This window comes from Bactrocera dorsalis, chromosome 2 (assembly GCF_023373825.1).
Source record: "Bactrocera dorsalis isolate Fly_Bdor chromosome 2, ASM2337382v1, whole genome shotgun sequence".
Classification (NCBI taxonomy): domain Eukaryota; kingdom Metazoa; phylum Arthropoda; class Insecta; order Diptera; family Tephritidae; genus Bactrocera; species Bactrocera dorsalis.
Genome location: NC_064304.1, coordinates 34,969,946 through 34,994,147, shown reverse-complemented (window position 1 = coordinate 34,994,147; position 24,202 = coordinate 34,969,946). Strand labels below are relative to the sequence as shown.

Here is a 24,202-nt window from a genome sequence, read left to right as displayed (position 1 = left end):
ATAATTAAGTTAGCTTTCAAAATAGTGATAAAAGAGGTTGGTTTATGGATTTATTTCTATTCGTATGTTAATCGGGTCTTCATGTAACGAACATAGATTTTTACCCAATTAAAAACTCTCAAAATTATTTGGTTACTTTTGATACTAAAACAACATCAAACTCTGATTTCCCTGTCAATTTGTATATAAATAACTTTTTCCAAAGATTACAGTGAAAAATTTATTAAACGTTTCAATATAATTTTAAGAAATTTATATTTTTCCCCATATTTATTTGAAGTCTCATTGATTTGTTTTTTATAGTAAAAGTTAACTTCAGAATTCAGTATACTTTTTATACATAACTTCAGTTTTTTTTATTTTTACAACCAGTTTTTGCCAAAATCGTGCCATTTTAAGTATATTTGAGCACATTTTATGCAACCTCGCTACACTGTGCGCTGCGGCATGAATAAAAAGATGGACGTAAAACAGCATTTAGGTGAAAATTAAAGTAAAAAAAATATGATGATGGCTACACTGTTGGTTGCTAACAAAGCTGCGACTAAAGTCTGGATTTCTTCTACAAGTATGTAGCTATGCCAATGAAGAGCGGTATAGTAACGAATCTGTAGTTTATGTTTTCGTAAATAATGTGCAAGAAAGCCGGGTCCAAATTTTACTAAGGAATATTTGGTTAAAGTTGAGTCATATTATAGATGTCAATGAAAATAGTGCGAGAAATTGTAATTTTTAAAAAATTTATTTTCTTAAAGTAATATAATATATCTTAGCTCTATTTAGTCCTATTTATTTAAAAGCTTCTTCATTACATTTGAATCCCATACAGTTCAAAATACATCTGTGCGATGTCAATTAGGTTCATATACTTCCATATAAAAAATTTCCCCATATAAAAAAGAACAAAAAGTAAAAAAAAACAGAAGTTGGGTAAGTTTAAAAGAACTCCCGCCGCAATTGTAACACAAGCTGTTACACAACCGCAACTGGGCCACAGCAGGCTTTAACAGGTTTTTTTTTTTAGAAAAAATATGCAAAACAGAACGCGAAAAATACACATGTGACTATAGTACATGGCGCTGTTGCGAGTTTGCGGCATATGCATACGTATGTATGTACTATACATATATGTGTGTGTGCGCACATTAATCACAAGCGTTGATATGATGAAGCGTTGATGTTGTGCGCTAACCGCAAACACAATAGTGGCAGTGATAGCAGTTGCGGTGCCCGGCGAGTTTAAATTAAATGATTTCATCAAGCCAGCAAATAAACATGCACTCTGCATATCCCGACACATTTGTACATATATACATACATGGAGATATGTATATGTAGTTACGATATGAGAGGGATATTTTTAGTTGAGTGTGTATACCATTTACATATATATATGTGTGTTTGGACTTGCTGCTGGCAGTTGTATGGAGCAAGTTGCAATTCGATTATAACAAATGTTTTTAAAAAGAATTTCAAAGAGAACATACTGGTGGCAGCATGTTAGGAGAGTATTCAGGAAGAGTATGAAAGCATGTTTATTGTGTTGGAAACTTCGGTGTTTCTTAGTTATTTGTATAGTGTTATATAGTATACTTATACCTATAGATTATTAGATAAATTCGAAATCATGCATGGGTTTCCTCGGGTAAAAAACAGCCGTTTTTCAACAATTTTTTTCTCATATAATAAATGAAAAATTTTATTAGAAAATTTTATTTCTGCAAATATACACATTTAACAAAAAAAAAACTCTGAAATTTTTGAAAAAAAAAAAATATTTTAAACTCGGCCATTGCCTCGCTATTTCCGGTGACCGCTCGGAAAAAATGCGCCCACGTTGGCAGGATAACTGCTTACAGTATCATCTAAAGTGAAAAAATACGTGTTTTAGTATAAACCTTAACTTAGAACTTGGATGAAGGAAAAACAAACTGAAAATTGGATTTTTCGCAGACATTTTTTACAAACAAAATTAAAATTTCAGTAAAAATCTCGCGACATTTTTTTCATATAACTGTAGTCGAAAAAAATCCTTCGTCTAAGTCGTTACGAATTGTATCACAAAGACGTGTGTGTCATGAAAATCGGTTGAGTAGTTCTCGAGAAATCTTGCCAACTTCAAAAACACAGTTACTTCCACCATACAATGTCAATGTCTATCCGTCACAACTGTGTAAATTTTGCGTCTAGAGTAAGAAGAATAACTCATCAATATTTTTTCGAAGATTCTTTAGTTTTGAATACACTCACACCATACAATGCCACTCCTTCATTCGTATACGCAAATATTTGGCAAATGTCCAATTTCACTCTGGAACAGTTTGTTCAACATATATTTTCTAATGACTTGAACAATTGGAGTATTCAGCGAAAACCGCAATACTTTCTGCTGCCATACCAAACACATAAATACAAATTTTGCTGACAGTTAACATTTCTCATGAACCGCAACTTAAAATTACACAAAGCAGAGCGTACACACACATACATACCACACACACATAATGAAAAAAATTTCAGCATTATTCACGCTGGCCCTCCGTCCATCACGCCATGCAGCGCACTTTTGGCGGCACGTCTCAGCGCCGGCAACCACAGCAGAGTTCCGCACGCATTCCACCAAAGCCACGCCCCTTCGTGCACAACCCAACACCCAACGAGTAGTCATAGTTGTAGCGCGCGCCCGCTAAATATTAATTTTAACTACGCAAAACTTGTGCAACATTGGCAATTTTTCACTTTATTCTTTAAGCCAAACATACAAAATAAATTACCGGAATTTCGCAGAACAATATATATTGCTGCATAGTGGCCATGGTGGTGTTAGTGGCGCGTTGGTGGTAACGGTGGTGGCAACTATACTGTTGGCATATTCTATGAGCAATGCCAAGCGCATTTGGTTTCGTTGTGTGTGTTTGTGTGCATGTGCCGCACGAAGACCTGCCAAACTGTGGGGTTGCACAACAACAACACAAGCGTAGCAAGAATTACTGCGCCACTTGCAACATGCAACATGGCTTGCGTGGCACTAACGGGGCAAAAAAAGCGTGCCAAACATTGGCAAAGAAAATGGCCAGCGTGCGCGAAGTTGTGCGAAGTAGTGAATAGCGGAAAGCGAACTTTAAGAGCGCGGAGATAAATGAAACCAATTGAAACTTAAAGCAACAAACAACAACAAACGAGTGCGAGTACGAGTATAAACACAATTGAGCGAAGTTAGGGCCGAGTGAAAGTAAACTTAATTGTTTTGACGGCAGAGTTTAAAGAGTTGTCAGTTATTAACTTGTATTCGATATATATGCACACTTGTATGTATGTATGTGCATTAAGGTGGTTTTAAAAATTGCCATGAAATAGTTTTTTAGTCTCTGAAACTCAGTGAATGATATAAATGGCCAAGATACGGTATTATTGGAGAGGCGTAAATACTCAATATAATAACCTCGTTTAAGTTTAGCTAATTCCCATTTTTGATTCTCAAGGAGTTAGCTATTTCCCGAAGGTCTATTTCTGTAGCGTCATTCTTCAAGCTAAGCTCATCAATCTGAAGAGAGAACGAATTAAACATAACACACTTTAACTATAGCTAAGTCAAGACATCACTGGCACAAATTTCAAAACTTGTTCCTCATTGTCGATAGATAGAAAATAACATAAGGAACCTGAATACGGAGCAAGTTGGTGAAGATATCTAAATAAGGCGTAAGAGATAGTCCGTAAAGTATGCTATATTTTTCACTAAATTTTACTGAGATTCTGCTTTAAGTTGGCATTTCTGTTTCTAACTGAGTAGAGAGAAGATATTTTAGCATTATTGCTTGAAAATAATTTTACAAAAACTTTACCAAAAAGTGCCTTTTAAGAATCTATAAGTCTTGATAGTGATTTTATGATTTAGAATATATAACAGAATAGAGTATACGATTATATATTTATTATTTAGAATATAAAGCAGAACAGAGTACCATTGTGGCCTCATCTTTCGCATTCCTGTACGCTAAAGAATCAAAAAAGTTGAAATTTGGGCAAAAGTTGAGATGTGTTTTCTCTGGAGCACTTGATCATTCCGCCAACATTTCTCCCCAGCGAGGTTGATTATCTGATAAAATATTTTTAGTATGTGTTCTTCTCGTAATTATTTCATTTAGCTGAATATAGGTTTTAAACCTTTCCGTAACCGATATTTCCGCTTTCCAGTGTACTTGTTTTATGGAATAAACGCTCTTCCTGATCCCTTGAACTTAGTGGCTGTGACACTATATAAGCTTCTATGTTCAGGGACACATATAATATACATATAATATATAAATAATCACTTACTAATAACTTCTTAACCCTTTACGTGCAATTAAAAACCAATACAAATTTAATTCTTTCTTTCTTAATTCCAACAAAGATTAAATAAATAACTGCAATACACTGCGCCAATAGATCACTGTAAGCACTGCTGAGTACCCTGCAAAGTGTTCTTAACTATTTTTTGTTATGCCTCGCTTTCAAGTAGAGAGAGCTATATGCCTCGCCACAAATTTACAGTAATTGCAACGTTTTGTATGTTTTATTCAAACCTTTTGGCACAAAAAGAATTGATGGCTAAAATTTATACTGCACTACATGGCACTAGGACTTACCTAGTAGGTACTTTTTGGTATATACACACAGCCATATATATGTACATCCATACATAAGGCTATGGCCACATGAAGTTGGCTGGCTACCTGTTGTGCACAGCACATTTGGCGCTCGCCTTGGAACGCTTATAAATACTTTATGCTATTTATTGCCCGATAACTTCTCTAAGCGTTTTGCTATGCTCTAATGGCTGCACTTCAATTATTAAGTATTTTCAGAAGATAAAAAATGTAGGAAAGTGGAAAGTTTAGAACTTTACCATTATTACTACTTTTGTCTTGTGTGTTTTGTATGCAGCCAAGGTGTTTACTAATGTGCTTGGTAGGAAGTAAGCAAATTATATATTTGGCAAAAGTTCGACGTGTGCATTCTTTGAAGCGTTGGTCACTACTTTCAGCTAATAATATAAAGTGTTGTTTCAGGATTATGTGACAAAATTATAAAGCAGAACTGAATCTCTCGGAGCTGTGAGGATTTTACAAATATTTTTGTTTTTGTTTTTTATAGTAGGGGGAAGTAACGAAATTAGGAGTGCAGAACTTTAATCCGCTAAACCTAACCTACTCCGAACTCATGTGTCTCCCACGGAACTACCGGATTAGATATTACATCTTGTAAGAGAAAAAGACATTTAGGTCACTTTTATTGTACGAACTGACTGCCGGAAGCACTGAAAAGTGTTCAGAGTCGCTCGCCCCGGACAATACGACCTAACGTCATGATTAATTTCAAACAGATACTTTCTAAAGCATCCATGGCCTCTCAGTAGTTGGGTTAGGTGGAAATTCAGGCTCCCATGCCGTCTGTTTATCCAGGCATCCACGACTCTGCAGACCCATCGTCCTTTGGATGGGGTTTGCCACCGCTGATGTCACATTGTAAGGTTGTTCTCTCTTTCTCGGCCTTATAGACGGCTCTCATAGCTAGTATAGTTGCGTGAATTCGTCCCTCTTGACGTCGATCGGCGATATACTAGCTAGTACCCCAGAAACATCGTTTGATATCGGGTGAGAAACACTTATTACTTGGATTTCAAAAAGCCTATGCTCTGCTTGTATTGGTCTTGTATATAATTTTATATCCAGCGCCTGTATCCATATTGATGCTTCATACAATATCACAGAACTCATTAGTTGTGCTATTAAAAATCACCGACTGGAACGTACGCAAATATGAAAGTGTGGATAATTGTAGACATCAAAAATTACAGGTTATTTTAGAACAGTATTGAAGATATTTTTAATTAAATATGCGAGCAAAACTAATAAAGCTTTCCAAGACAAAGCGAAGGAGACTTCAGAAACAATAAAGTAGTGGTCGTTTTGGATCAATGAAGCTGTTAATACTAGTATGCGGAACCACTGTGGATTGCTAGAATGGGCCTATCTTCGTCGAGTAAATGTTGTAGAGTCCTGATTTAAGGCATAAGTAGTAGGTAGTTCCGGTGCGGCTGAGGTTAACGTTTTTTCTTGTTTTATTTATGATTTTAAGACGACTTAGCTCTTATCGGGTTTCTAGAAAGGAGAATAATATCCACATTTTAATTCAACCATCCCAAACACTTCAATATTTTTCACACCTTTCTCTAATAAATAAATGGCGAATTCGCAAACTGCATAGTAGCGAATCATGTAAGCTGAGTAGTTCATTATATCACATATAAATCTACATACGTACGTATATATAATATATAAATGCTTTTAAGCTAAAGTTGTCAGCAATTAATTTTTGCAGCAATGTTGTTGTCAAAAACTCATAAACCATTCATTTCGGTCATTTTGTGTTAATTGAATGAAGTTAAAATGAATTCCAAACCAAACAGCACCACTCACAAATGTGCCGCAGCAATGTCAAGTGGTATTTCATTTGTCAGGAGAGGAGACTCATTACTTTGCCAAACAACTTCTGTGTGGTATTTACAAGAAGAATATATTCTTCACAAAAGCTGTGTGCCATTGACGGCCACTAAACGTATGCAAATGTGGTTACATATATGTGCGTGTGTGGGTATGTGTTTAAGGAACGGTATTTGTGTGCTTATGTGTGTGTAGGATTTTAAAGTCCATGTAAATAACCTGGAGCATCAGTGCCCGTAGCCAAGAGTCAGCAGGCAGCCAAACTATGCCATTATCTAATAAACTTTCAAACGTTTTACTATTCTTCAATTCTATGCTGTACGGCAACAACAACAACAAACAATTGCACCGACAACAAACACTACAAATAGTTGACCACAATGGCAAAAGCACTCTAAACACTTTGGCAGCTCTTTCCTGAGGACTTAAGCATACAATGCTATTGCATTACGTCTATATATTTATTGTTTTTGTTGTTGTTGTATTTTTTATTGTTAGCTGCACTGCCAAGCCAAGGAAAATCGAGTCGAATTAAAACATAAAAACAATAACTGCATATAATGAAAGTAGGTGAGATGACGAAGCAGCAGAGTGTGAGAGACAATGAGTGCGGAGTGGAGAGTGAGTAGTGTTGTAGAGTGAAATTCAATTACACTAGAATTGTTGGAGATTTATGTTTTGATTTGCTTGCTGGCAAAACAGCGCCACGGAATGGCATATTCGTCGAAAGAATAGAGTGAAAAACGCAAATCCTTTCGCTTGGCAGCCGCACGTACAAGCATAAATAGACGAGCGGCACACCGGCACACACTCCATGTAGTGGCCGAAGAGGTCGAGAGGGCAGCCGTGACAGTAGCCGTATGCATGCCACACAGCATGTGGCAAACAGCAGTCAAGGTGGTCGACGGTAGTGCTACAGCACCGACGAGTATACGAGCGGGGAGAGAAGGGCGTGGAAGCCGCTTAGACAGGATGTCTTCATGTGGCCAGAACAAAGTGTGCTAAATGCATATGCCTTGCGTTCCAGTGTGGCACCTCACTTGATGTGGCACTGTTGGACGCCATCCAGCACACTGCATGGCACAGTGAGCCATGGCGAAACCAGCCAATTGGCCAACCTGCCTATAAACTACTCGAAGCGGCAACAAAACAAAAAGGGAAACAACATACAAAAAAGAAAAGAGAAAATAAAAAGAAAAAGAAAAAAGGATTAAGTTTCTAGTAGTCTGTCGCTGCTCGAGTGCCTGCCAAGAGCGCCATATTCAATTTGTCGGTTATCACTGCAGGCCAAATCACAGGCCGCGACCCTTCGTGTGATTCTCTTCTCTTCCATTACTTTGGAACCGTTGTTTGCGGTGTTCGCTTCTGGATTTGTCTACAAGTTGGCTGGCATTGGTTTGCACTTTGCATGTTTGCAGAAAATTGAGAAATTTAGTTGTGTTTTTTTTTTGTTTTTGTTACACTATTTTTGCGGTTTTGATATTTTTATTAGCGTTGTCAGTTAGTGATAGCTTTATGTTGTAGACATTGAGTTACGAGTAAATTGTATTCTAATAGCCGCAGCAGGTTCTCAAAATGATTCATTTGGAAGAGTTGCGGGTGGAAGAATTTCACTGTTATAAAATGTGTTATATGCATGCTTACAAAGCAGTTTTCCGCTGGCAAGCGTGACAAGAAACTTGGAGAGGATGAATCATTTAAAGGAATTTCTACGCATCAAGTGTTCTCCTCTGCTAATGTTTTGAAAAACAAAGGGTGAATGTATAAGAAAATACAAGTATCTATACGGATGCGTGGAAACTAGATAATCGAATAGAATGGAATCAGCAATGGGTTCCAGGACATAGTTATACCCCTGGGAACTGTGAAGCCGATGCACGAGCTAGAGCCGGCATTGCACTTTAATTATACCCCGGAAAAAAGGGTATTTATAGGCCTTTGGCTACTTTCAGATATTTAATCGACAAATATATTATACATTTAGCTAAGTCTCGGTGCAATCAATCCCTGACTTGCTCAATAATCAAGCTGTCAGGAGGTAGAAGTGGAAGAGACTGTAAAACATCTTCTATGCGAATGCAAGGTTCTACTATATATGAGAAAAGAATCGCAACTATCAGTCGAGGGTAACATTAAATGTTTCACAAAAACCAAAAAAGCGCCGATTTCAGAATATTAATTTGTGTAAGAAAAGTTTCTCAAATTTTTTCGCACTAAAAAATACATTGTCAAGTTGACTTTAGCTCATGCAAAAGTTACATAAGTTTAGTTGCAGCCACATTCCCACACATTCAATGTCAAGAAAAACTAAGTAAACAAAATTTTCTACGACTCTACAAAAGTTAAATTGCAGTTGAAGTTACTTTGCGACATGCCACACAATTTGAATTGTCTTAAACAATAACAAAAATTGGAACGAAATCGAAACGAACAAATTACAGGACTTGCAAAGTAACACGACTTTGTATTACTTATACATGCACATAGTATTATATAACGGGTGATCCAAGTAGGGGCAAGCTGTCATGTTATTTTTGGCATTTCAGCAAGCAAAGATTTTCGGCTGAGCAACGTTTACAAATCGTTCAACTTTAATACGAAAATTCACGTTCTGTAAAGAATGGCTTCTTTTAAAAGGTAGGCAAACTTGAATGGATCACCCTATAAAAAGAAGTTCTAATATGATTTATTTAAGCTTTCGTTTTCCCACTCTACATGTACTTACATACATACAAACGTACATTTGTATGTGATATAAACAAAATTAATTAATACGATCAAAAGAAATATTAATCAACCGTATATAAAAGTAAGTAGTTAAGGCAGATAACTATACACTACTACTAATACACATTCGATCACAAGCAAATGCTGACTTTAAGCGGCTTATGCTCGCAATAGCTAGCAACCATATTTATTTCAAAGGAAACTTGCGATTACCGGCTGACATTATCGAACACACGGCTATACGGAGCTCATAAAATCGGGACAACAACAAAAAAATTAACAACAACAACCAAAACTTAACAACAACAACGAAACTTTAAATAAAAGCAAAACATTGCAGCAACTCGCACTGAAATCAAGCAAATCCATGTGATAGCTCACGAAGGTTAAACGTGTAGCTCGACCGCAGTAAGCTGGAAATGTGTTGAGGGAAAAATTAAAATGGAACGTATGAACGTACCCGTATTATCCAGCTTAAAATTTATGGTTTGCGGTGGTTACAGCAGCATCACTGTTACTTTTGCCGCATACATACATGCATACATGTATGTCAGCTAATGCTTATGTACTTATACAAGTACATATCTCAACTAATCACAGCACATTGTAACGTACAATTTTTATATACATATATGTGTATGTGTATTTATATCCGCTCATACTATACTACTGTGATCAAATTGAAAGGTGAATTTTGTCCATTCCATCTCCTTCAAAGTAAAATTTTAAATTAATCCGGCGAAAAGTTTCGGAGATGGGAGAGTATCTGTAAAAATATTTTCACTTAGTGTAGTCAGCTCCCAAAAGGGGGACCTCTCATCCGAAACCGTTTTCTTGTTCTCATTGGTAGTTTTTTTTTTAACGTGGCGACCCCCAAACCTTTCAAACGGGTGTTTTTTGGCTACCCAGAGGTCTTGGCCTAAGACCGGAAGTCGTGAGCTGCTTAAGCCATATGTAAAAGAATCATTTTTGGCCACTCCCAAACGAATGGCGCTCAGAAAACTTTCCTCACTTGCCCGAACTAGTAAACATGGCTCCACCCTCTAAAAATTGATGAACATTTTCAGAGCCGGTGTAGAAAATTTCTTCAAACGGCTGCGCCAACCGAATTGAAATTTTCACACAACCTGCTTAGATATATTTGTCAACAAATGATGCCAAATAATAATTTCGATTTTCTATGTCTATGTAATTTTTTTCACAAAAAACGACATTTGTTTGCGGCAGCCATTTTGTCGAAAATCAAGTTTTTTACTAATTTTTCGATCATTATCGCTATACAGCTATTGTTTTAATATATTTTTTTGTGCTTTTGCTTTTAAGATAATTTTAAGCAGTAATATCTATCTCAACGTCAGACACCTTTTTTCTGCAGACCTCCATATTTAATTACGAAATAAAATGCCTCTCCGAAAAAATTCCGCATGAACGCGTTTTTTGTGGCTTGCAATGAATCCAACCCCTTGAGAAAAATACAAAAATGGAAAGTTTTGAGTAACAATTAACAAACATTTTCTTTATACAACCTGTATTCACAACAATTTCCACTCTATTCGGATTTCCACGATAAAACCCTTAAATATCCCACCACATAATAACACCTAAATAATAATATTTCTCTCTTATGATTTTCATTTACTCCTTTTCTCGTCGCACTCTCACTCACTCGCGCTCAGTTTCAATTTGACTTGCAAACTCTACTTTATACCAACAACAACAACTATAGCAACAGCAGCTGCCTTCTCGTGCGTATGTAATTTTTATAAAGATAACCATTTCATGTTATGGTATAACGGTTTTTTATAGCATTAAGAGCTTAGCACACGTTGCTCCATTTAGTTCGTCTAATTGTCGTAACCGCCGTTGTTAGCGCCGTGAGAAAAAAGCACAGCACATTGTAGTTGTAATGTCACAAATTCGAGCGCATAAAAGGGATTAAATAGTAACTGACAATATTGCACATACATATATACATATTAGCGAACAAAGAGCAGGGACACAAAATAAATTCGAATTAAAAGGTGTCAACAGAGCGTAGTAAGGAGCAAGTTAAACAAATTCTGCATTTTAAGTTTAGTTGAAACCGAAGGCCGCTTATAATAAAGTAAGGTTAAGTAAAGAAGCGTCTGAAACATTTCAACTTTTGATAGAACTTACTTTTCTTATGGAATCGATTTTTTTTCTTATATAAAAAATGAAATATTTTATTAGAATTTTTTATTGTTACAAACATACACTATTAACAAAGAAATTCTGAAATTTTTGGAAAAAAATATTTTAAACTCGGCCATTGCGACGCCATTTCCGGTGACCCCTCGGAAAAAAGATGCGCCCGCGTTGGCAGGATAACTCCTTACAGGATCATCTAAAGTGAAAAAATACGTGTTTTAGTTAAAACCTTAACTTAGAACTTGGACGAAAGAAAAAAACTAAAAATTGGATTTTTGGCAGACATTTTTACAAAAAAAAATATAATTTCAGTGAAAATTTCGCGATATTTTTTTCAAATAGTTGTAATCGAAAAAAGTCCTTAGTTCAAATCTTTAAGAATTGTATCTCAAAGACCTGTGTAAAATTTCATGAAGATCGGTTGAGTAGTTCTCGAGAAATCTTGCCAACCGACTTCAAAAACACAGTTTCGAGAAAAACGCGTTTAAAGATGGCGTCTTAGCCTAGCTAGCCTCGAGTGCACAAGTTCTCAAGGCTGTATCTCCGAAACTATTACTCGAATCAACTTGAAAATTTAGGACAATATTCTAGAGGTATTGTGAATTTAATACGATAATAAAAGAAAATAAATAAAACGGCGCGAAGAAAAAGAATTATCTGAAATATTTAGCTGATCACTCTTACGTCTATACGCAGTGAGTCAGCAACTAAAAGAGTTCGGCTAAATCGAGTTTTCAGTAGCTTACGTCGAGGTTTGAACTTCCTAAACTGATTGGTATGTAATTGTTCAGCGTTTTCGATTCGCCACTTCTCTTTTCGCCGCATTTTTCTTCGCTTCTTTATATTCTGCTCTCTTGTCAGTACAATAGTGTCTATAAGAGTTTGTCATTTGGTTTCAATACAGTGGTATCTATAAGACCCTCAGCAAGCTGGTAATGTTTTCCTATTATATTCTGCTGCTGTTATCATCGTCCATTGAATTCCGTGAGTTATATCTTCGATTCGCCACTCTCTAACATTTATAAAAACAAAAATAAAGTTATGTAGTTAGATTCAGTATTATATAAGTAGTCTATATGGGTATAAAATCAATAATATCTTCCAATTCGAACGCGTTTTGGTTGCTACACTACAATTATAAGATCTAAGTCTGTTCGTTTCACTACTCGCTAAATTTTTCAATTATTATTTCACCCTTCCTTGATATTACTATCAATTATTCGCGAGATTATTTTAATTCTTCAACAAAATATTTTTTTTCATAAAACAGTTTATTTAATATTTTTAATTTTAAATTTTTAAACTTAATTTTTTTTAATATTTTTAATTTAATCAATTTTTTCCTTTAACTTTTTACAGTTTCTATAAATTTTCAACGCACAAAATAAATCAGATTCAGACGCAAAATGGCTAAAGAGCTGAAATCACTTGGCTGGGACTACTTCATGTTTGTGGTCTTCATTTTGATCACCATATTCGCACCGTTGTGGAAGCGTATATTTGGCAAGAAGAAGGAGCGCAGCAAAGCCGACTATGTCTTTGCCACAGGCGGCATTTCAATTGTTGCCATTATGTTATCAATTGCACGCGGCACGCTGGGTGTACGCACCGTACTAGGTAAGTCTAATCAAATTAATGCTAATTGAGTTTATTTCAAATTCAATTAAAGCGCGGAAATGTTTTACGCTTTTCGCCATTAGAAACAGCTAGTTAGTGAGTTAATTTGAATTTGGCAATTATTGAAAATTTTAATGAGAACCATGAATTAAAGAAGGAATAATATAACAATTGACCATTAGCTAATCATGGCAAGTAATTTAAGAGATAGAATCTGCTTCTAATGAACTTAATGGAATATTATACTTAAAGGCTAAACTAAATTAAGTAAGCACTTTTACTCAAATATTAAAAATCATACACCTCTCTACGAATAAACATATATAACTAACACCCGATTATATCTCTTTTGTGATTAATTATATCCATTTCTGTAAAAAGACTCTAAAATACGCTTTGCAGCTGCTTGCTGCCACGCCAAATAAAAAGTTCAAATGGCTGCTGTGCAACAACAATTATGAACCAGATCCTTGTTTGCAGATAGTATTTCTATCTGCATGATACCTTTATCTCTCTTCGTCATCCACACACACACACAGCAGGCTCTCACAGCCTTCACGCGCACTCGAAACGAGCAGCCAAATATACCGGGTACTCATGCTAAGCCAGTGATTTGTTGTGCGCTTGTTGGGCCAAGTGCCTAAAGTATCTTTTGAATAACTGTATTCGGGTTATACAACAAAAAGGAATATTCACACACACACTGGCAGAAGCGTGTGCCGGAAAGGATAATACATTTCCACTTAGGAGTTAGGTTAAGCAACTTTTGCCAAAGAAAAAGTTTAAATTTAACTAGCCGCAACACAGCTACACACACACATATATATATATATTGTGTGTTGTGCGTATGTGTGAGAGCATGCGCTGGGCGTTCGAGAGATTACACGCATATTATGCAAATTGAATAACTACCCAGCGCTCAGGTGGACTTATTTAATTTTTATTTGCCAAAGCCACTGCCACACACACCCACACACACCACCAACATAACAACAAAATGTTTATTTATAATATTTTACATCTTGCTGCCTTACAGGTTATCCCAGCGAGCTGTTTTATCGTGGCTCGGCCATGTGGGAGAACATCTACGGCATGGTCAGCGCTTATCCCATTGTGTGCTTCGTTTTTGTGCCAGTTTACTTTAATTTGGGCATAACGTCCGTCTACCAGTACATAGATTTAAGGTAAGTGTATGTGCGGAAGCATTTATATAAACTTATTTCTTTTTTGCTTTTGCATTTGCTTTTTATTGTTGTGTGCGTAAACGATTTGGTGGCAGCAAAGTGCGGCAGCAGCTGCGCCAATTATGGTGGACACGCGCATTTGCTTCAATTACAAATCACTCACACTTAATGGGGATATCGAATATTTATTATATAACTCAAGAAATACTAGGTCTTGTTGTGTTTCAAGTTCAGCATAAATATTTTAATAGCTGTAAAATTGCTAAATTTTGATGAAATATCTAATAGTCCTTTAATTGAATAATTAACTGGCTTTTGCTCGATTAAAGCGCTAATTTAGATCAATTTACCATACCAAAAATCATATTTTACTACATTAACTCTTAATCGAATTCAAATTGTGTTAAAACTGGAATGTAACTCGGTGAGTTGTTGTCCACACTATAGATTTAGCTGCTTAGATTTACTCTGCTGGTTGTTGTCCAGGCTGCAAATTTAGTTTTGGTCATTGATATAATAGCAATCAGCTGATGAGTTTTAGTCATAATATATAATAATACAAAATAAAGAACGCAAGCAAGTATAATAGCTGATCGTTAATTGAGCCTATCGCTAATCAAGTAGCCGTCTGTGCGAAAGACAAAAACTGGTTTCTCAATTATAGTCTTAGTGTACGAAAAGACTATAAATAAAATAAAATTGTAAAAAGTTAATTAAAAAAAATATTTTTATTATTTTTTCTTTAAATTTATATATTTTAGTATGCAGTTTTAATATAATTTTCTCCAGTTTTTTATATATTTAATTAATTTTTTTGCTAAATTTTTTTTTTACCAAAACACTGTAATCCGTCAACCAACCACAAACCGTAAAGTTTTTCAAAAGTGTATTACGGCATTATATTTTTCTAAAATTGCTTCTAACTTACGCTGTAAACATGATTTCCTGTAAACACTATTTCTTAATGTAGTGCATCGCTACCAACCCGGAGTTCCGGCCAAGCAAATGAGTCGAACAAAAGCACACACACACATACATACATACAACTGCATAATAGACTCTACATATTTATGCGCCAACAAAGTCTTCAAATGTACTGGCGACAAGTTTTAATTAAGCGCCCGAAACGCATGAACGCCAGCAGTCATTATGGGCGAGCGAGCGGGTGACGAGAAGTGAGCGAGTGAATGGTGCTATTCAACAACGAAGCAGCAATGAACTTTCACAATAGCATTTAGGAAAATTTAAAATTGTTGTGTGCGTACATTTAAATATCATTAAGCAGCGAGCAGGCAGCAAGCGCCCCCAACTACAATGACAACGACAACATCAGCACCAGATGTTTTTCAGCTAGGACCGGTGGCAAGCAGGCAAACAATAACAGGTCCTGCTTTTCGTTATGGCTACCTCACACACACACACGCACACATTTCGCCTGGCTGTTGTGCGCATGTGCGTGTGTTTGTGCAGCGCAAACTACGTAAAATTGTCACTAAATTGCTTTCGCATTGAAAATTAGTTAACAAATCTGTTATCAAATGTTTGCGCGTTTAGTGTATATTTAATTAATTGTATGCTCGCCAACGGCACCCCGGCACTACTGCGCACAGACACAAGCCGACACACTCGTACGAGGCAGTCAACATTGTCGTTCGTCCAGATTGCCATTTTGAATTTAATTTAAATGTTCCAATCGCATTTCGATGGCAGTTGTTGTGTTGATTAGAGACACATTCCGTAAATTGACTCTTATTCATGCAATTAAGCACCCCCAGGTGCTGGTGAAATGCTCGCAAATCGCACAGAATACGGTTTTAGCGGGAATACACATAAATATTCATATTTGTGTATATTCTGAGGAAAAAACATAACTGAGATTAAACATAATTAAAAAACTCCAACGCGTAGTTTAAGCGCTCAATGTGGCTGGAGGTATTATTTGTATAAAATCGTTTGTTTGATCTTTAAAAATAACGAAAAAATAAAACAAGAAAATCATCGGCTCCAACAAAGCAAAACAAAAAAGTATTTTTTATAGAATAAAATGGCATTGAAATCTTCATTTTGATTTTTATCAGTCCGAATAATACTTTCTACCGTTATCACAACAACAACTATAAACATCAACTGCGGAGAAAACTACTTAAAATGTTTTTCGAACTATTTCGCTCGGATGTTTTCACGATTTGTCTCGATATAAATCTCAGGTCAATTAGGCACCAATTACATACTACTTAGAATTGCAAGTGGTCGAGAAGAGAACACTTCATAAAAAATTTCATTTCGGATTTTTTCACGATTTGTCTCGTTATAAATCTCAGGTCAATTAGAGACTTTCTAATCCAAAATTCGCACTGTTAGATCATATCTCAAGAAAACTTCTTTCAATATAGTTTAGGAAGCCTGTGGAATCGTCTTAGCGATTTGTGAATCATCTGCAGCTTTGTTGTTCTTTAACCAATCAATACTTAGAATTGCTTGCGCCCGAGAAAAAAAACACTTCATCACAAATTTAATTTCTAGTCGCAAGCTACCAACTCTTCTATGTTTTCTTCTTTTTAGAGGCAATCATATCGGTCTTAGATACTTTTTTGACTCACTTTCTGATCAAATTTTCAGAAAAGTTTCTATTTTACTCTTCTTACTTCTCTTTCACTCTCATTTGTGCTCTCTCGGTCCTCTCATCCTAAGCGCTAGACTTTTTCTCTCGACGTTGCTTCATCTGCGTTGACATCCAAGAAAGGGCGAAAAATATGTCCCTAATTCTCTCTAAGACCGAAGTAATTTTAAACGAGTTTGGCTGTTTTTTTTTCTTTCTTTAACTTTCTTTAACTGTCTGCTCCCGGGATTGCATAGAGATGCCGGCTTGTTCTTAAGTATTCTTAAATATTCGTCCCTCACAAGTTTTATGCACCAGAATCCTTCTTTAATTCACCAAAGCGTGATAGTTTTGTTTCGAGGCTTTTTATTTCTGAAAAAAATTTTGGAAATGTAAGAAAGGAATGACAGTAAAATACTTTTTTTTATATATAATCCTCTTTATTATATTCACGGTCTTCTTCGGATCATCTGATCTTCGATTTTCAAAAATACAATACTTAGAAAAATACATTTTTTTATTTATTTTTTACTTTTGTAATTTTAATTGAGTAAAATTTATGAATATAATGTTATAATAAAAAAAATTCTGAAAAATAATTTTTTTAAATTAAATATTATTGAACTTTATAATAGTTATTATTCTATGGGCTATTTACAAAATCCTTAAAAGTAATGAGTGCTTCAGACAGCTCCTAAATATAATAACTTAGCAAATTAGCTATACCCTAGTACCGCATATTAACTAATTTAATTTTCTTTTTTATTTACTGACATTTATTAAATAAATATAATTGACAGCTAAAGAAATTGCTGTCATATCAGCCTATTAATATAATATATCTTATTTGAATGTGTCTCAGCTGTGCGCCAATTTCGGTACCTGGTGCATGCTTGATTAATTGTAACGTGTTGACTATTTATGACTGATTAAGAGCACTTCATCAATATTAGCTCATTTACATTTAAATATAAGCTTAAGCGCCCTCATATTCATTGAAGGTGCTTCAAAAGCTCAACCAGCAAAAAATGCTTTTAAACACCTTTTGTCGCAAGTGGGGAAAATACATACAAACAGTTATGCATACAAGCTCCCCATCTACCAAAATGCAATCAATCATCTGTAGGCACACGCCCACATCATTACACTGCGGCAGCTAGAGCAAGCAGATATGTACATATGTATGTATATATGTATAGGCGTATTTCCTCAATGTTATTATTAATATATCTCTCTGCTAGCTGCAAAATATTCAATTATATGCGCTCAAATTGACATTAATGGCTTAAAGCGTCAATTTCCGCACTCGTTTCGCGCTTCACTTCCGCTTCATAGGCCTCGATTGCTTTCCGTTTAATAGAAGGCAAACAAATGCTCAGACACATATACGCCAACACATGCAAAGCCATACGCATGTACTTGTGCCCGAGTGCTTGGGGTGATTTTGATTGGATTGCACTTTTGTTTATGCGAAAATAATATTGTATAAGGGCACATACATATTACAAATACATATGTATATATATGTAATATAAATTATTTTTGGATCAATTTATAAACATGTGTTCATTTGGTTAGCCGTAGGCGTTCACTTGGCCCTATATACTTGGTTATTTATATATATATATATATATACATATATATATGTAAGTACAATTAAGTGCAGCGGTATTAATAACGGCACGTGTGACATATTTTAGATTTTACATACATATTCTTATGAAGACAGGCATGCATATTGCATAACTTAAAAATAAAAAATATATAAAAATGCATTTTTTCCATTTAAACTCAACCCCATAGTCGCTCTGATAATCTTTTTTTTACATAGCTATTAAATACTATATGCAATTTCACACGATTTGGAAAATCCAGTAAATTCTAATTAATTTATTGCGCGCGCACAGACAATCTGAATTATTATTTCATTCCATAAATACCGTTTTTTGTATTTTATCCAATTTATGCAATAAAGCTTACGTATGCTTATCCTTTTTGGCGCTCATAATCGGATTTAATTTTTCGTGCTTTCATAAATTAGTTTATTTGCAATTTCATTGAATAGGCGCCGTCTATTTTTTGTTGTTGTATGGCTTTCTAATTACAAAATTGTTAAGCAAAATTTATTTTTTTTTAACATAGTGCGGGCGCTTGACTGAGACACCTTTAATAGCGTCAAACCATTTTAATTTTAATATATGTTAGCAGAATTGCAAAAAAAAGAGTTTAAATGTCTTATTACTAGCACTTGTAATTTACATATACATGTACATTAGAATATCTGTTAATTCCAAAGTCGATTTATTTTGTGCTGAAGTTTTTTTTTCTTCCAAAAATAGGATCTAACGCCAACAATCAATTAATTTTCAATTTAAACTCTGCCTAAATCATTTTCATTGTATTTAGCATGAAATTTTTTTTTTTCATTTGAATTAAACTTTTTATCTGCAAAACGAATAATTATACTACTTTGAAAGAACAGTAAACTAGATGATTTTTTTCTTAAAAATATTTCTTTAGCATTTATATTCCTGCCTCCAATGCTTTAAGCATTCATAAGAGTAAGTTATAATTCTGTGTTGCTCATACGACATGGTGTACTTTATGAATATTCAGCCAAAAAATAATCAATTTGGGTAATAACAGGCAGCTTATATACGATTTAGTTCAACAGACTTTAAACCTTAATTTAAATAAATCTGCACAAACTACTGAAAATCACATACATTTATATTAGTCTGCTTTTAGGCGTTTCCATGAAATACGTTGAATTGGTGCTTTAATTCATAGTGGAATAATTTTGACATTTCAATAGTGGTAATAAATTTTATTATTGCTCAGAATTGTCGACGCGTGTATTTTGCAGCCTATTATGCATTTACGCTAATTCCTTAACTCGAGTTTAAGGTGTTACGTTTATTACCAATTACACAATGTTCTCAACTAGGTCTTTAACAAGTTGCTAAATTTTTAAGATTGATCATCAATTTTATTATAAAATATACTATGATCACATCTTCATAAACTCAGAAAATAAAGCAAGTAGCTTCATACCATAGAACTCTCATTTTTATTATCACCCTGCTCAGTATGTAATGACTTTCTTCTTACAATTTAGCATTTTCATATGAAATATGATGAATTTCTCATTCAACTAATATTATTTAGCATAAGGGAATCAAAAATGCAGCGGAAAATTCAACTCCCACAAGAGAGTGATAGATAAATGGGTCAAAGTTAAGTATGCTCGTCACACACATTATGGTTAATTTAACCGATATTTTTATATGGATGAAAACTGAGATTTTATTTAAATTTACAACAAGTTAAGTGTGAACTGCTATTAAAAGTAGGCATGAAATTTGTGGCCAACTATCCCAGGGGATAGCCATTATCTCAAATTTCCTGTCGCTTTTGACCAGCAAAGCTTTTGGGGACAAGTCACGAGTCCCAAAGTAAAGTTTGCCGCTTCCTTTAAAAAAATAGCACATATTTACGCACGCAAACCATATGCTTGCCATGCATGATATTGATAAAGGAAGCGGAAGAACGAACAGTAATAGAGGGAAAATATAAAAAAGGTACGAAAAATGTCTATTTCAATGCCTAAGGGAGCTGTAAACAAGCATTAGCAAATCACAAAAGTCAATGGTCAAACGCAAACAAAAGTCAGCAGGTATAATGCCGCAAACTTTGTAAAAAAATAGCAAAATGCTGCATAAACGCACACACAAACATAAGCTTGAAAACTGCCAGCAGCCGGCGAATAGGCAGTGAGCGCGCTTTTTGACCAAAACTTATCTAGGCCAGACTGCCTACACACAGACACACTCGGACTAATGCTCACTCATTCATTGAAGGATGCAAGCTACCTTCGTACACACACATACCTTTATTAATGTCTCTTTGCTGTTTATCTATGTTTCACACAGTTGGTAAAATGCTGGAGCGACAAAAAATTTGCTATGAAAACTCATCGCATTTAGGCCGAAATAAATCGAATTTGTATTGCATTTACATTGATTAAACTTATGGGTCACAAGTGGCACAAATCTCCGACAAATGTGCAGAGCGGCAGCGTGACTCAACACAAATACTTAGACTGCTGGCCAGACTTGACTGGCCACTGCTGATTGTACTGATTTGCTGATAGCTACACCAACCAAAAAAGTGGCAGTAAAAGCAGAAAAAACTGCCAGCAAAACGAATTTAACTTTATTGCGCGCAGGGGGGTGAGCGGACTCGCGCATTCGTAGACATTAATTTTGTCGGATTTATTATGAGTTTTTGTTTGGTTGGCCAAAGAATATTAAAGATAACAAAAAAATGCATCGCACAACGCGGCGTATGAGTGATTTAAATATTTTCGCTTCATTAAAATGTTGCTCATACGCAATGGTGAACATATGAAATGCTAGTGTTTCACTTAATTTTAAATTTCATGTGCGAATTTTAAGCTTTGTAGCACTTTAATTGTGCAAATGTTCACCCTACGTGGGTGTATTTAAAAGCAAGCAGCTCTTAGCATGAATCCCCGACAGCGGAAATGGAACTTCAAAAGAATCTCTTCAACACCAAAATCTCATATACACATTACACAATATATTTCAGTTTCTTTTTACTTACTCAACGACATATATGAATTTTATTTATATATCATGGTCTCCTCCCATCATCGTACAATATTTGCGCTTTCATTTTTATAGCTTCCTCAAGCTTAACATGTTGGCACTTGGTGTTGACTTTTCGCTTTGCTGATATTTTATTAATATTACTTTATTTCAGCTGAGTGTCCGCCTTCATCATCTGCTAGAAAAGACATATATGCATGCTTGCAGAAACAAAAACAAATGTCATGTCTTGTCACTTTGATTTCCTACCTATTGACGCTTTGTTTCTGCTTGTAGGCTTTAGCTTCTTATTAATCTATGCACCTACATATGTTTATTTTGTAAGTACACATACGGTTGTATTTGTATATGTGTGTCTGTTTTTCATTATTTTGTTATTTTCCGACATATTCAGCATCGTTTGGAAGCCAACAGCAAGTCATAGCTTTAAGCTGATTTCCTTTGACCATCACTGTCAAGCACAGCAGCTAGCTGTTGTCACATTGACAAATAACGCACAAATTATGCCGCAAGCAAGTTGTCTTATGGCATGACTTTAATTTTCCTCAAAAAAAAAATCAAAATTGTGTGTTGGTTTGAATTAGATTCGTGTTGGTCAGAAAGTCATTCTCTAAATTGCAAACACTCAAGCAATTATTTTGCGATTGCTGTGAAATTGCTTTTTACTTAAGGTGAGAGATAAAATTGCATTGCTTGACAATTTTGAAAAGCTTATTGGAAGATATTGAGAAATCGAAATTGATTTGGCAACTAAAATTTAAAAATCCCATAGTTCATTATAGAAAAAAGACTTAGCACAAATGTGGGAGTGATGAATTTATGTAATTTTGGGTCACTCATTACTGCTGTTGCTTAACCTCAACAACTGTTCCAAACCAAAAAAAAACAAAAAAAAGAAACAAAGTACTAAGAGCCATAGAAGACAAAATATGCAGCGCTACTTAGCATAATTGCCGATGCTTTGCACCAGATGACAAGTAATCTATTCATGTTTATTTCCTTGACACATTTATATGTGTGTGTATATGTTTTTCGCAAGAACTTGCCGCAGCAGTGAACATTGAAACTTCAACAAAACGTCCAGCAATTTACAAGCTTTCACGAAAGACATTTTCAACATGATTTCTTATGATTTATTACTACAACTTAGCTGTTACGCACATGCACACGCAAGCTTTAGCGCATATAAGTATGTATACAAGCAAGCAATATATGTTTGTGTGCATGTGTCATCATGCCTTTACGCCGGTTGTCCAGTGGCCGTTGATGGGCGCCACAGTTTGTTGCGATTGAATTGTGTTGACTATTTGCTCATCGTCGCAGTGATGTTTTGCAGCACGACATGTGAGCATTAACGCGCCCATTGAATAACAAAGCAAGTGGCCTCCAATGGCAACTCGGTGTTAGACATACAAATACATGCATACAAACATGCTTGTTGTATGCGACTGCCACTGATTGTGCTTTGACATGTGGCCTATGGCACGTGGTATTAAGTGACTTAATCAATGCACTACTCATATACAAAGGCGTGTGTGTATGTATGTGAGTGTGTGTGCTTAGCGCACATCTGTCACGTTGATAACTTTTCAACTCGAGGTCGTGTGTCATTTCCGCAAAGGTCTAACTGCGTGCAATTGTAATTTTTTCTTCACGCAAACGCGCTCATATATACATATTGGCCTGACTGCGTGTATATGTATATGTATGTGTGTGTGACTAACGACGTTTGCTGTTATGCGGTTTCCCTTTGTGCCACTTACGACCTGCACTTATGGCGGGCAATTTGCGCGCATTCATGGCATAAGTGTAGGCATAAAATTCACTATAATTTCATTAGGCGCGCGAATCATTCGCACTTATTGCTGCGTTCTGCTCATTTGCTCATTGCTGTCATTTGTGTCAGTTTTCCGCTTTTTTCAGTTAATTTTGGATATGCCATTTCTTCTTTTTTCTTTCGGTGTCAGCTACTTTGCTTCACAAATAAATTACAAAAGCTGCCAGTTTGCTAGTCGTTAGCTTTGTGCTTTGATTTTGCATTATTCGCTTGCTATTTTGACACATTGTTTGAACTTTGCATTTTGCTAAAAGTTATGACGCTCTGCAGCAGCCATGTCATTTGCATAAGCAGTCAGCGAATCGCGATTCGTTCGATAAATTTTGCAGCGCTTAGCAAGAATGTCAAATAATGAAAAGGCTAAATGGCGCATGTTGTTGGCGTGACGCGACAAAGTTTGTCAGCAAATGTTTAATTTTGTGCTCTAAAATGAGAAAATTGATATTTAACAAAGAATTGCACACTTTAAAAGACACACGAGGTGTGATAATGTCACCAATTTCCAAACTAACCAAAGCGTTTCTTGCTAATATAGTTCAATTTCATACAAGTCATAATGAGGAAAAGCATTGTAGCGTAGAAAATATTTATTTTTATTAATATTAATTATAGACTTTTATAAAAAAAGAATAAAATTAAAGAATAAGAGCTTTTGAAAGCGACTTTGTTAATTTTTGAACTTTTTCTGGGCATAAAAAAACTAAAAAATTTCAATAGATAATAAATAAAAGAAAAAGCAAATTTCCAAAGCCTAAAAAAATATCAGTTACTTTTTCAACCTTAGACATACCTTAAGGGGTTACATGGGTTTCCTCGGGTAAAAAACAGCCTTCTTCCAACAATTTTTTTCTCATCAAAAAATTAAATATTTTATTAGATTTTATTTTTGTTATAACCATAGACTGTTAGCAAAGAATTTCTAAAGTTTTTGGAAAAAAATATTTTAAACT

The 24,202-nt window shown here is 35.2% G+C and overlaps 1 protein-coding gene across 3 annotated transcripts in view; it reads left to right on the top strand.

Annotated features, from left to right (window-relative positions):
- LOC125776865 (sodium-coupled monocarboxylate transporter 1-like) overlaps nt 1-14,212 on the top strand; it is a 99,293-nt gene extending 85,081 nt beyond the window's left edge. For 2 of the 3 annotated variants that reach the window (XM_049450589.1, XM_049450588.1), the window contains exons 4-5: nt 12,744-13,001; nt 14,038-14,212. In XM_049450589.1, the coding sequence (XP_049306546.1) occupies nt 12,791-13,001; nt 14,038-14,189 (363 nt within the window). In that variant the 5' untranslated portion in view covers nt 12,744-12,790 and the 3' untranslated portion in view covers nt 14,190-14,212. The remainder of the gene's footprint in view (nt 1-12,743; nt 13,002-14,037) is intronic. The other variant, XM_049450587.1, reaches the window with a different exon arrangement.
- Nucleotides 14,213-24,202: the final 9,990 nt, after the last annotated feature.